The sequence below is a fragment of the Aulonocara sp. 'chitande type north' Nkhata Bay genome, linkage group LG1, assembly GCF_057382095.1.
Source record: "Aulonocara sp. 'chitande type north' Nkhata Bay isolate Kocher_YH1m ecotype deep benthic linkage group LG1, A_spYH_male_GT1.1, whole genome shotgun sequence".
Classification (NCBI taxonomy): Eukaryota; Metazoa; Chordata; class Actinopteri; order Cichliformes; family Cichlidae; genus Aulonocara; species Aulonocara sp. 'chitande type north' Nkhata Bay.
In genome coordinates, this window is record NC_141344.1 from 34,976,199 (window position 1) to 34,990,530 (window position 14,332).

A 14,332-nucleotide genomic window follows, 5' to 3' on the forward strand; every position below is an offset into this window, starting at 1 on the left:
TTTTATTTATCTTCAGGACTTGTATGTAAAACAGCAAACATAATAGGAAACTAATAGGAAACTGTAATTAGGTATCTAAATATGAGATAAGATAAGATATTATGACAAAGCTGAAATGTAAATAAAAACAAACACACATACAGTCTTCTAACAGCATATTAAGATCGTACACTGTATTCTGCAGCAGAAAACAATGTTTATACTAGAGTAAATATAAAATATTTGTATCTTCAGCTTGTGAGATTTTGCTGTGAAGTTGGTTTATATATAAATTTGCCCGTCCATGGTCTTAAAAATCCTCCTACACCACTGAGAACACAAATATCCAATCAGTATGGGCTGGCATAGCTACATTACCCAGACAAAAATAAACTAGGACTGCTTATTGACTCCGTGCTGCATGTCTGATGCTGACATTGATCACTGCCATCAGTCTGTGCGTCATGCAAGTCAGTATTAACTAATTAAAAAGGCTTCCAGACTAATTGAACAATACTGTAAAGTAAAGCTTAACAAAATTAAATTATATTTTTCATACATGAGCTGAGACCTGCATTGTTATTAATATTTCTTTTGGAATCCCATTGGATCTTCTTTTCGCAGCCACATTTCTTCAGAGTTCCTTTTGGTTGGTTGAAATGTGATGTACACTCTGCAGGGATACTTTAGTGATAGACACTCCAATCAACCTCAAGATTATAACCACATATTAAGTTGTAGACTACCTAGGGTCTCTGACCCTTTGGGTCACCGACTGGGAACTTCTCAGCACATCCTTTATTCTCTGGCACTGAGAAATGCACAGTGGTTCCTTTGGGTCAGGCTTCAGTGTGTCCCTGCAGCACTTTCAGTAGTTTTAACTGGTGGAGTCAATTTGTGGCAAAGAGAACTCTGTCACTCTAACTGTTGTGTGAGGGAGTTCTGTGAGCTATCTCAGTAAACACAAACTTCACATACAATGCCTATGATTTACTTTGTTACACATACAGTAACGAATTACAAAAACTTACTGAACTTGAGTAGAATTTTCAGGTATTTGTACTTTACTTGAGTAGTTTTTTTTCTGACAACATTTTACTTTTGCACCCTACATTTTAAAATAAATATCTGTACGTTCTACTTCTTAACAGACTTGTTACTTTTGTTTTAAAACATTTGACAGGGAGTTATTATTTTACGTCACTGCGGGCCTTCATACATCAAACCGATTTAAGCCTGAACAGTAACTCAAGACAGGCAGTCCTGTTCACCAGGGGAAAAGAGATGAAAGAGGCAAACCTGTGTGCCAAAGTCAGGGGTTAAAGTGGTTTGTGCTTTCTTTTTTTCTGGCACAACACCGACACAACACAAGTACTTCAGCATCTAGCTAGCCTAACAGAAGAGGACAAAACAAAAATGGAGTGACATAGTTTTAGTGGCAGGTAATTTCACATACAACATTTTTATCAGCACAGCAAGCATCATCAAAAACACTGTTTGTGCGCAGTTTGTCTGCTGCTACTGCTTATTTCACAGGGAGAGAAAAGTCAGAGAGCTAAATTCATTCAGAGATGGAGATAAGAAAGACAGGACAGGAGAGGAAGAAGAGAAATAAGGACTACAGCTATTTCCTCATTAGGATTTGATAAACCAGAAGTTTAAAGCTTACATGATGTCTTCATGTTTTTAAATTATAATTTCTATACTTTTATTGTACATGACAATAAAGGTCTATTTTATTCTAAATCAGATATTGGGTCTGTACATGTTACACGTTTTTTTCATATTGTGAAACAAGCTGCAACAAAAACTGAGGTAGACTAACCCTAACTGTGTTATTTAATTTCATGTGTGATGCTTTTCTTTTCCCCACTCTGAACCATTAGAACTGATTTTAGGTTTCCTGCACCTGCTGAATCTCACTTTAACCCCTGACTGTACTCATTTTTAGAGGCAAAATCAGCCTCGGCAATGTAAGCAACAAAAAAAAGAGCTATTTTATTTTATTTCCTTCTTTTTCTCTTCTCATAATCGATTCAAGCTGAATACATTTATTAGAATTAAAAATGAGACTGAAACATGTTTTTTGTTCCCTCTACTGATATTATTTTATCATTACATTAATACAGCACAGAGTTCAGTTAACTTTGCACAAAAATAGGTAGTAGAAACACTCTCCAAAGAGCTACTTTTATTACTTTGAGTTCATTTCAGAGCCGGTACTTTTTTACTTTAGTATAGAAGTTGAATCCATACTTCAGCTTTCACTGGAGTATTTTTTAACACTAGTATCTGTACTTCTGTTTAAGTACATATTCTGTACTTTTGTGCTTTCTGGATGCGATCTTAATGTAATGTTTTTGTTGCCTAAAGCTAACCTAAGAGAAATAAACAGAATAATTTAGACAACTATTTACATAAGTTAAATGCTAAAAGATCTCTGAAGCAAAGCGGTTGATTGCAGTAGTTATATTTAGCACTTGCAGGTTTGTTTAATGCAGATTACACCCAGTACAATTTTGAAATATATTGCCAACTCAAACTCATTCAGTTTTTTCTTGACTTTCAGGGGTCTCAGTGGGCTCTGCTGGCTCTGCGCCCAGCTTGCTGGCCTCCATCTTGCTGCCCTTTTTGGAGGTTCGGTTGGGGGTGCCATTCAGGACGTTCTCCGAGTTCTGCAGAGTCTGAAAATGCTTCCTGGAGCCCAGCAGGGAGGGGTTGTTAACCAATGTGTACATCAGCTGCCAGCGAGAGCGAATCCTTTGACTGCTGTTCGCCTTGCTTGGCTTATTCTCCTGAATTCCTGAAAGCATGAAGGAGGAGCAGGCTGAGGGCAGAACGAGACAGCAAACCAAGGGGCTGAATATGCTTAGTGTCATGTATCAATGTATGCATGACGTATTTTGAAAACAGTGGCTAAGAAATTGTTACAACCCCATATAACAGCATAAGCATGCTTCATGTGTGTGTCACTGAAAAGAACACATTGTGGAGAAACACTCAAAGCCTTCTGTATTTGGCAGCTCTGTGGGTTTAGAAATTGTAGTCAGTAAAAGCTACACAACTAAATATCCATTTTGATATTTGTCATTACAAGCATATTCATCTGAGAGTCAGCAACTTATAATATAATATAGAGAAAAGTGGATTTAATGAAAACACAATGGTCCTGCGCTAATTTTGGCATGCCATTCTAAAGTGATAAATGTTGCTCTTTCCTGTAAGCTAAATTTTTTATCATTTATACTAACAATGTTACACAATTGCAACATGCAGTAGTAATAATCATAAAGTGAGGATTGCCAGGATGCAGATTTCAGCATGGCAGCATAATAAGCAGAAATGCTAAATAATAAACATATTATGATTGGACCACAGCATTAGCAGTAGCAATTAGCTGAGTCTACGGTAAAAGCTCTTCCTGACAGTGAGGATAATTAAGCTGGACAGTGTAGAGCTGAGCTTGACATGTTGAGAGTAACACATTGTGGCCTTCAGAAGTTAAACCACGGCTGTATTAAAAGAATAAGTCAGCACTGCTTAATTTTTTCCAATTGTGATCATTCTAGGTATTACAACAACTCCCTCTCCTGCCCACAACGCATTTTTTTTCATAAAGCACTATTATTACATTCTTATTAAATACTTAATGTTCAATATGTTTTAAATGTAGTGGCACAAAAGCTGGACTGTGTTTGCGTGTGTGTGTGTGTGTGTGTGTGAGAGAGAGAGGATGTTTGTCTTTATGTGTTTCCAGTTTAGGATTTCTACCTTCCTCTGCATCTTGTATTTTCTGTCCAGCTCTCCCACCCCCAACCATCATGTCCAGCAGCAGCCCACAGAAAGCCTTCATCACCGGGTGCGACTGACTGACCTCCACCTTCAGGAAGTGTGTGTAGTAGCAGTAGGCTAAATAGAGTTAAAGGTCACAGAGTAGAATTTAAATCAGACTGTCTGAAAAATGCAATTGCATACTTTTGTTATTATCATCAAGTCATTCAAGATGATTAAAATTAGTAACAGTGTTACTGTACATAAAGGATGTGTTCACAAAGGTCTATATAGCCTATTCCTCAATACTCCAGGATTCCATTGTTCTAGACAAATTGAATGAATCGTACCTGGGTCATAGGACTCTGCTGTGCGATGCAGCAGACTGACATCAATACGACCAAGATGGATGATGTTGTACAAAGCTGTTATTACTATTCTCCATATGGCAACAACCAGCCCCACCACGGTGTTGATTAGGAACAGCAGGTACGTCAGGAGGAACAGACTCTCTCTGAAAAGCATCATGGAGGAGACTGTGAGAAAAAACTGAGTGTAAACATGAAGTTAATTACATTAGCAATACAAAGCCTGTGACAGAGCTTGTGACCCTGAAAGTGCTGACCTCTGATGAGTGGAGGCTTCACATTTTTAAATGAAGTAATAACAAATAAACAACAACAACAAATAAAGGATTCTGAGTTGCATTGTGGGAAATGGTATTTGAGATTGGACCATAATAGGTCTTAAAACTCAAGAAATCTCAACCCTTTCAGCTAGATTTGTTCTTTGTTCTCCAACTTTATGCCTCAGTACAAAATTAAATAAAACCACTCATTATTCTTTAACAATCTATATAAATTAAATAATGTCTTTGTATTAAATGGATGTTTTTGAATCAGTTTTCAGCCTAAAGCTAAAACTACTCAACAGAAACTCTCTGAGGCCCCCTCTCCCACAAAACAAAGACCCCAGTGTCCTCAGAAGTAGTTGCATGTCTCTAATTAACAAGTTGAATCCCAGTGAGAAAGTATTCATGTTGTAATCTACTTAATCTACTTCTTTAGTATTTTTTGACGATACAGATACAAAGTCTTCAGTACTAATAGTTGGAAAACCATTTATTTATTTATTCAGTTCTTTGTAATTTAAAAACATCATTTATGCTGTAAAAGAGCTAAACTAAATAACTGACACGTGTTACTAATAATTAAACAGTTTCATCCTCAGAATTGCATTGCATTTTTATTAGTATCGAACAAAAATAAAATTACAACTAGTAATTGAAATGTCTAAGTAATAAACAACACCCAATTAAACTGCATTCCAACAAATGAGTAGGACTAAACAAACACACCTGTTGTTCAGGTCTCTTGTGCCGGCTTTTTGTTTGATGAAAGCAAACTTAGCAGTCACATGCTGAAGCCCTGTCACCAGTATCAGTGTGACCCAGGCCGGCCTGAGACATCACAAAGGTGGAAAATGAAAGTGTTTTGAATCATTGATTCATGAAAAGAGAAAAAAGGAAAGAGCTATATGAATTGTTGCTGACTCACCATGCCTTTCCTGCAATTTCAAAGACAATGATGTTACGGCCGTAAAACACTGGGATAATGATCAAAAACACCAGGAACAAGAAGCAGATGAAAAACACAATGGTCTGGATAGCCATTCCTGCAGAGTTAACACAGAAACAGGCCACTTTGAATATTAAAATCATTTCTAAAAGTATTTTTTTTCCTTAACCCCTTAAGCCTTTTTTAAATGGCCAGCACTACAGGTTTTATTAAGCATCACTCACAAGCATTTGCAAAGCTGGATTACTACATAGTTAGTACTTTAGTAAACTACAATGAGTGCATTCATGGTAATAAGGGAACATGCCATCCAGATCAACAGCCTGTCTTTTTTAGTTGTAGTTCTTTTCTTCGGACAAAAAACTTTTTGAGAGACAATCCCTATTAAAAGGACAAGTCAAAAGGGTTTTGTTTTTTTTCTTTTCATGATGTGGTATTTTCCAGCATTATTCTTAAAACTAAAGTCAGTGATGCAGTTTATTCAAGCTTTACCAAGGCTGACGATTGCAGCCTGGTATCCCGTCAAGCCCATCCAACAGACAACACCTGTTCTAGATGGATGCATGGTTTTCTGGTTGTTGCAAAGCTTGTAAATGTCTCCCTTATACAGTCCTCTTAGGTTTGATCTGAAACACATTAAGCCAGTGACACATCAGGTTCAGACAGGAAGGCCTGTCTGAGAAAAATCTAGAGAAAAATAAGTAACAAAGTTGAAATACTTATCATCAGGCAACAATGAGAAGTCTGGCAATATTGGGGTTAGACTATAATCAGTATTCAGAATAAGTAAACTTTTCATGGAGAAAATAGAGTTTCCTTTAACCAATGCCTCCAGTCTCTGAGGATTTACTGCACATACCTGTGGAGAACCATGGACCTCATGAGCATAATAAGGCTGACCAAGCAAGACAGGGTCATCGCACAGAGGTAGCATACTAACAAGCAAATGATGCAAAAGAAAAAACAAATTAGTCTTACTTTAAAACAAAAATACTTTGGTATTTTGTTACAGGGACAGCAAACAGACCCACATACCTTCCAGCAGCCATGTGTAAAAAGTTACAATTCTAACAACCTCCATCCTGTCATCTGATAACACAATCCCAAAACCCAGTAACAAGAAGGCGATATTTTCATCAATACCAGCACGAACAATGTGGAGAGTAGGCACCACCAGGACAACTATCAAGAGTGCGGTCTGTAGGGTGAAACAGGCAATGGTGAATGTAAAACAAATGAACCAAGATGGTATGACATTTTAAAATAGGTAAAGGTATTATTGGCTTATTTAAGCTCACATGGTGTATAGCCACACAGGTAACAAAAGATGATACCGCCAGCTTCAGTGGAAAACGAAACACTGAAAGGAAAAATGATCAAGTAGGTTACTGCAGCATTTCCAATATGTCAGATATGCAGAAGAAGTTAAGTCAGCGTTACATAAAAAATATATCTGTATGAGAACACTCACCTTTTTCAGGAATATAAATGTAACCCTTAATCACCTCCAGAATTCTCTCTGCAAGCGCTGGTTTGTCAGATGCTGACAAACTACAAGAGAACAAGTCGTGAGAGCTGCAAACTACATGAATGCGATTTATATTTAATTTATTTAACTTATTTACTTATGTATTGCTGATATCTGCAACTGAATTGCAAGTTCCTTTTCAAGCCTCCCCCAGTACCTCACTATGGGAAGAGCCCTCCGGTATGATCCATCAGATAATCAGAATCAGAATAATCTCTCATATCCCCCTTGGTTTTCAGAGAATCTGGGTTACGCTAGTAACCAAACATTTTCTACAGTAACAATTCAAGGCCACAAGCTCCATTGCAACACTGTAGTACTATATTTCCTCCTATTTTGGTTCACATCTCACTCTTCCAGTAAGTATTTATTTAATAAATGCTTAAAAAATATCTTTAAATAATTAAAATTTCAACAAGGATATTAACGTAATTGTTTATTTATGCATATTACAGTTCTCAAAATTAAAAAACCTTGTCTATAAAATAATTTAGAAAATACTACCTTTGATTTTGATTAGATTAATCCACTGTTCTCATTTTTTTTGCTCACACAACAAAGACAAAGAAAACAAACTTGAGCTGATTCAGAATGTCTAAATTATTCACAGACTGATCGTCAGGTAAAGCTGAATAAATATCCAAATCCCATTTTGCAATGATCATTTCGGTTATAGAGGTTTATCCCCCGAAATATACAGTAAACCTTCTGTAAGCACCTTAATTGTTCAATGGCCTGTTGAAGATAAACAAAGATAACACTTCATCTTTTTTAATTCAGCATTTTCTTTATTTTTTAAAAACTGTCACTTGCTTTTGGCCTGTCTTTATATAATAAACTTCACTCATACTTCTTTAATTGCACGTAAACTCTCTGTACCTTGTTTTGAAAATAACTTTGTTCTTCCTCTTCTTCCTATCAGTCTTAACAGTAACCTGGATTTTTAAGGTGAATTTGGTTGTTTTAACTATCCTAATTTTATCACCTTTGAAGGTGCAAGCAAATATAGGTAATCCACAGTTTTAAAATGCTTTTACTTTGAATGAAAATCATGCATACATGTGGTGAGAAATGTGGTAAATTTCAACATATTTGTGGGTTTAAAGGATTATACACCATTACACAGTTGAAGCCAGTAGGAATCTCACTTTTAAAAAACAGACAAAAAATAATAATTTTGGCATGTGGCTTGAAAGTGCAATTAATTTGATTTGCATGAAGCCAGAGAAGCAAATGATCAGTTGATTTAATATCAAATGCTAGACTCCACTAATCTCATTTTTGAAGTTACTCCAAAAGAGCGATTATTTTAGCTTATAACTTGTGGAGCCTGGGCTCTGAACCAGTGACAGTCAGCTAATACAATGTAGAAAGAAAAGAATATTCTGAAAGGAAAATCTTTAGCAAATACTACTCTATAAATATCGATTAAAAATAAACCTACAAACATTATCAGGCCTCTGTCACATATTACATTCTGAAACTGAGAAATCAGAAAATGATCACACTGCAACAAAGTAAGCTGCTAGCTCACTGTAATGGCACAGTTAATGGAACTGGAACTGAACACATTAAAGTCAGCAGCAAAACTGCCAATGAGCAAGCTTTCATTATAAATTTTGTCGTCTTCATTGAAATATGATCCCGACCTCTATCATGTTTTTTTTTGTGTCACCACTCTGAGTCTAATAAAATAAATCACTCTTTAATCTCTGCTCACCTGGCAGTTGAGGACTTTTTCTTGAGAAGTAACTTCACATAGTTGGTGTAGTAGCTACTGTCAAGGTCCTGTGAGCAAAAACATTTTAAGGTGTCAGTATTTCAGAACATAACTACAAGTTTAATTTCCTTCATAACTCTGTAATTTCAATGTTACCAATTAGTGTTTGTTGGGGATTTAATCTGCTTTTGAAGTATAAGTCTTGGATTAATATATTTGAAGGTGGGAAAATGTCACCTCTCCCGTCATAATCTGCTGAAGGACACAGGGTTAAACCTGTTCTTTTTCTGCACAAGCTGCTCATTGTAATCACAGTTCTGTTTTACATAATTGAACTATGTTACGTACTTATTCGTGTGCACCAGCCACAGCCAGAGATAAATATCATACATTTTTAGAATGTTGAAATTTAGAATGTTTGTGTATTCTGACTTTTCTCACCTCGTCCGTCTTTGGTCCTTTCACAAACAGCAAAGGGAACTGAATGCAGAGATATGCAAGGCAGGCCAGCTGAGGCAGACTTGCGAGTAGAGCATAGTATTTATAGATCTGTAAACAAATAAAATATGCTGTCCTTTAAAGTATCAGTTCCTTCAATTGTAACGTGATGTATTTTATACAAACCCAAAATTATATAAAATTATCAGTTACTAAAGGACTTACTTAATGACAAATCACAAAAGTTAAACAACTATAACCAGACTTGGCTGTTCCCATCTTGTTTGGGTTTTATTTCTTCCAGCTTTTGCACTGTTTTCAAACTTTTTAACTAGACTAGCTTATGTCTGCTACAACTAGAAGCAAGATCAACACTGTACAAGCATGTCATGAAAGTAAAACATGGAAAGGAAAATCTTTGGGATTGGTTGAGTTGTTGCCACAGTAGCTTGTTCATGCACCTCAAAATCTACCATGAGGTTGCATAGCAACAAATGTCTTTAAATTCAGCAGATATTTGAAATCTGTGTAGGATTTTTTTATACCAAGTCTGACGTTGAAAACAGAAGGGCAACATAAACTTTTAAAGAAAGTATTCTTCTCAGATATGAAATTCATTTGTTTCCCTTAAACATTATTCATCAGTATTTTTTTGTTGGTATTTTACCTCTGGAGTCTTTGGACAGTCAAATTTCTGCCACACCAGGACTCCAAAGTGAGTGAAGGAGAGCAGTGTCCCAAACACATAACCTGCTTTGCGCTGCAGAGTTCCACATACCAACAGAGGATAATACAGGATTGGGTAATAAAATATGGCGATTATCTTCATGTACTCTGGAAAAAAAGGACCCAAAAAAAGACAGGGCATATCAGTTCCTAAAATGAAACCTCTAATCTAATCAGTATAGACAAAATGGAAAAACAAGGACTCTCTAGAATCCTCCACGTGAATAATCTGATTTTTAATAATAAAGGGATAATAATAAAGGCAGTGTATGTTCAAAAACCACTGACTGGCATGATAATCAAACCACCATATAACTGAAGCAATTACAATCTTCATTGCAACTAAAGAACAAACAAGCATTCAGATGTCTACCTTTATTATCTGCTGGAGTATCTTTGGAGAAAGGCAGAGGGTCTGGGGTGATCACCAGCATTGCCAGCTTGCTGAACACCAGTCCAAAAACAGCCATAACCACTCCTTTTTTCTGAGTCTGATCCAGGAAGTTGGCTGGACTGTGAGATCACACAGGGAGGCTCAGATAACATGAGACAAATGTGCAGTTAAATTTGTATTTACCAAATTTACCTGAAGATGCTTGAGGATCCTCTTGCGAAACCCTGGCAGAATTTATTTTTCCTGGTGAGACCTGCCAGGATTAACATGATCACCAGCTAGATGGAAGGACAAAATTTTAGATCTTCCGTTACGCGTCATACAGTTAATGCCACATCAGTGATTGTCATTATATACTAATATAGTAAAGTAGTATAGTTTTTTTACATTACATGCTGGAAACGTAATTTTAGGCTAGCTTGTTCTAAAAAGTTTCCTTTTGTCAAAAGCTGCCCCAAAATGTTGGCAGATTCATAAAAAAAGACTGTTTGTAACACACTTGTAAACAAGTGTAATCGAATGCTTCCTTGAAATGATAGGACAATCTGATTAAGACAGGATTATGACATTCGTTTCAGGTACAAATGGTGAACTGCAAACGTTATTCTTAATATGCTGTCGTGTCACTAAATGATAAGGCTTTACTGTGCCCCCTATCTTTCAGGGCTAAGTTGTATTTGATTGTGTTTATCAGAGCCTTTGCCAGCTCCAGGAGCTCATTAAAACTTCAACTTTCCAAAATAACACAGCACTGTAGATATGTCAGGAACTGACCTATAAGTCAGAAGAACCTCAAATAAATAACCTTGTTTGGTAGAAAACATATTTCATGACCCACCTCTAATAGTTTTTCAGATTGTTTACCGTACAATGAAATTGGGTCGTGTCCATTCTATACACAGTAGAAGGATTTTTATGACTGAGTCAGTTGTGTTCATTCGTAATTGGTTGAAGGCTAAATGACAGTAAAAGTCCCTAAATGGCATATCCTTTGGGAGCAAAGACAACTGACGGATTCCTGGAAAATGCACCAAAGGATGTACTGGGAAATGAACCTCTCTCATCCTCTTATGTTCCACTTAAAAGGAGAATAGTTTAAATGTTCAAGCTGTGTTCAATTCAATTTCAATTCAATTCAATTCAATTTTATTTATATAGCGCCAAATCACAACAAAAGTCGCCTCAAGGCGCTTCATAGATACAGAGAAAAACCCAACAATCATATGACCCCCTATGAGCAAGCACTTTGGCGACAGTGGGAAGGAAAAACTCCCTTTTAACAGGAAGAAACCTCCGGCAGAACCAGGCTCAGGGAGGGGCGGCCATCTGCTGCGACCGGTTGGGGTGAGAGAAGGAAAACAGGATAAAGACATGCTGTGGAAGAGAGACAGAGGTTAATAACAGATATGATTCAATGCAGAGAGGTCTATTAATACATAGTGAGTGAGAAAGGTGACTGGAAAGGAAAAACTCAATGCATCATGGGAATCCCCCGGCAGCCTACATCTATTGCAGCATAACAAAGGGAGGATTCAGGGTCACCTGGTCCAGCCCTAACTATATGCTTTAGAAAAAAGGAAAGTTTTAAGCCTAATCTTAAAAGTAGAGATAGTGTCTGTCTCCCGAATCCAAACTGGAAGCTGGTTCCACAGAAGAGGGGCCTGAAAACTGAAGGCTCTCCCTCCCATTCTACTTTTAAATACTCTAGGAACAACAAGTAGGCCTGCAGAGCGAGAGCGGAGCGCTCTAATAGGGTGATATGGTACTACAAGGTCATTAAGATAAGATGGGGCCTGATTATTTAAGACCTTGTATGTGAGGAGCAGGATTTTGAATTCAATTCTGGATTTAACAGGAAGCCAATGAAGGGAAGCCAAAACAGGAGAAATATGCTCTCTCTTTCTAGTCCCTGTCAGGACTCTTGCTGCAGCATTTTGGATTAGCTGAAGGCTTTTCAGTGAGTTTTTTGGACATCCTGATAATAATGAATTACAGTAGTCCAGCCTGGAAGTAATAAATGCATGAACTAGTTTTTCAGCGTCACTCTGAGACAGGATATTTCTAATTTTAGAGATGTTGCGCAAATGGAAGAAAGCAGTCTTACATATTTGGCAGCAGACATTCAAATCTATAATTTTATCTGATACTACATAAAAATTTCTTGGCTTGTGAGTCAGAGCTGACCCCTGCTTGTTATGTTTGTTTGCAAAAAGCTATCTTAAGACTAAGATGACTAGCGGATTACATTGGTGACAATGTCCACTCTTTTATACAGTCTATAATTGCTATAAACTGCTTAAGCCATGCATTCCCAAGAAACTACAAAGTTATCAGTGTTTCTCTTGTTCATTCTGCCTTACTGTAGAAACAAGCAGTGTTGGGTGTAACAGATTAAAAAGTAACACATTACTGTAGTCACACTACATTTTCAGCAACACAGTAATGTAGCATGTTACTGAACTAAATTCAGTCATTTCATTACAGTTTAAATTTTGCCACTGCTTGTGTTATAAACTGCGTTCTTCAGTCATCTGCACACAGGTGGATTAAAAAAAAACATCTAACAAATGTTTTTTTTCTGTGCACTTATTAAAGTATTCAGATTCTGATTCTGATTCTGATTCGTGCCACAATCAGCCAATTTCAGTTCTTGTGCAGGAGGAAAAAAGCTTGTGGGGTGATACAGCCTTTGAGGAGTGGATATGCATCCTCTTATTTTTTATTGCATTTTAATGAGTAGTGTAATGAATTACTAATGAATTACTAAGTAATGAATCACAAAGAAAGTAATTAATTGCATTGCATTACTTATAAGAAAAGTAAAGAGTAATATATAATACTTTACTTTTTAAAGCTGCATCTCCTTAGACACCTTTTAAATTATAAAGGGACTTATTTTAGCCTAACACAACAACAATTTGCAGTTATACATTAATGAAGCAAAGCTATAAATACTACATTTCATTGTGCTACTACAGTAGCCTATAGGTCCGATAAATTAATGCATTATTAGCATTATTTCCCATATGATCATAACTTAGATGGTGATAAGTTAAAAAAAAAAAAGCAACACTCAGTGACTTGAGTAAGGTGTTGTGTCACCATGTACAACCAGAACAACGTCAGTGCACTGTAATATTGATTCTCCACGTCTGTGGATCTGTACTGGATTAAGAAGAACATCATTCTTCTAAATTATTCCCTCTTTTGGTGTTTGGAATATGGTGATGGAGAGTGCTAATGTGTTCAACAAGTTAGATATTATGCTGTATTTTAAGTGACCCCAATTTATCTGCAGTAACCCAACAAAACAACCCCCAGCCCTTAAGAGAGTAGTCAGGTCCAAGTATACTTACTGATATCGATAATATGCATATATGGAAGAGCTTGTCATCTGCTGTCGGGTCACATGGTAAAATGACTCTGCGACAAAAAGAAAATAAGGAATAAAACCATCATTAAAAAATGTGCAAAGTAAGCCTAAAACAAATCAAACCACCACATCTCAGCACTTTTCTGACCTTGTTGATGTACCAGGACCCAACCTGTGAAAATAATCAATGCTTATGGCCCCATTTGACACCTTTGACTCAACTTTTTTATACTCACTCTTTGGGTGGTTTTGTAGGCTCTGCGTTGTTTGAGTACCAGTCTGAATAGTCATAATAGGAATATTGAAAAGGCTCAACTCCCTCTTTGCTCTGATTCATTGCAGCTGTTTAATCAAGTCATACAGGTGAAGCAGGACAAATAAGGATCCAGAGGACTCCTCCTGGTCCAGCTCCAGTCAGCAGTCTGTTGGTGCTGCTGCAACGTGTCAGGACAGCTTGGCCCAAGAACCCCAACACATTCCAGTCCAGCTAATAACTAAACGCAGCAGATTAAGGGCTGCACAGAAGGGAGGGAGAGTGGAGCAAGGTTTAACATTCACGTGAAATGAAGCAAGTGGAGGAACAAATGTTTTAAACCTTGCAACATAATCATTTAAAAGTGATTCATAGAATAATATTTGGTCAAAGACAATGTAGCATCACGTTTAGGGATTTAATTAACAGTCAAGTTAACAAAAAAAAATGCATTGTTGAGTTTGGTGGTGCAGATATTTAAATGGTTCGTAAGTAATAAGTCTGAGTCCAGTAAATTCTTCACATCTGGCCAGTACCATTTCTACAGTGAAACATGCTAAAGTTGTATTATCC

General features: G+C 36.8%; 1 protein-coding gene across 3 annotated transcripts; it reads right to left on the reverse strand.

The window, feature by feature from the left end:
• LOC147339437 (receptor for retinol uptake stra6-like) lies at nucleotides 1-13,956 on the reverse strand. Of its 3 annotated transcripts, none has more exons than XM_086294433.1 (17): nucleotides 13,743-13,956; nucleotides 13,490-13,556; nucleotides 10,326-10,411; nucleotides 10,113-10,252; nucleotides 9,681-9,847; nucleotides 9,017-9,124; nucleotides 8,576-8,643; nucleotides 6,799-6,878; nucleotides 6,626-6,687; nucleotides 6,363-6,525; nucleotides 6,187-6,262; nucleotides 5,874-5,953; nucleotides 5,307-5,424; nucleotides 5,108-5,209; nucleotides 4,101-4,264; nucleotides 3,751-3,888; nucleotides 1-2,806 (listed from the first exon to the last, which is right to left on the reverse strand). In XM_086294433.1, the coding sequence occupies exons 1-17, from the start codon at nucleotides 13,841-13,843 to the stop codon at nucleotides 2,523-2,525; spliced, it is 2,004 nt and encodes a 667-aa protein (XP_086150559.1). In that variant the 5' UTR covers nucleotides 13,844-13,956; the 3' UTR covers nucleotides 1-2,522. The 3 variants fall into 3 exon arrangements, with proteins under 3 accessions (XP_086150559.1, XP_086150557.1, XP_086150556.1); XM_086294431.1 differs by having other exon boundaries at nucleotides 1-2,782; nucleotides 5,820-5,953; XM_086294430.1 differs by having other exon boundaries at nucleotides 5,820-5,953.
• Nucleotides 13,957-14,332: the final 376 nt, after the last annotated feature.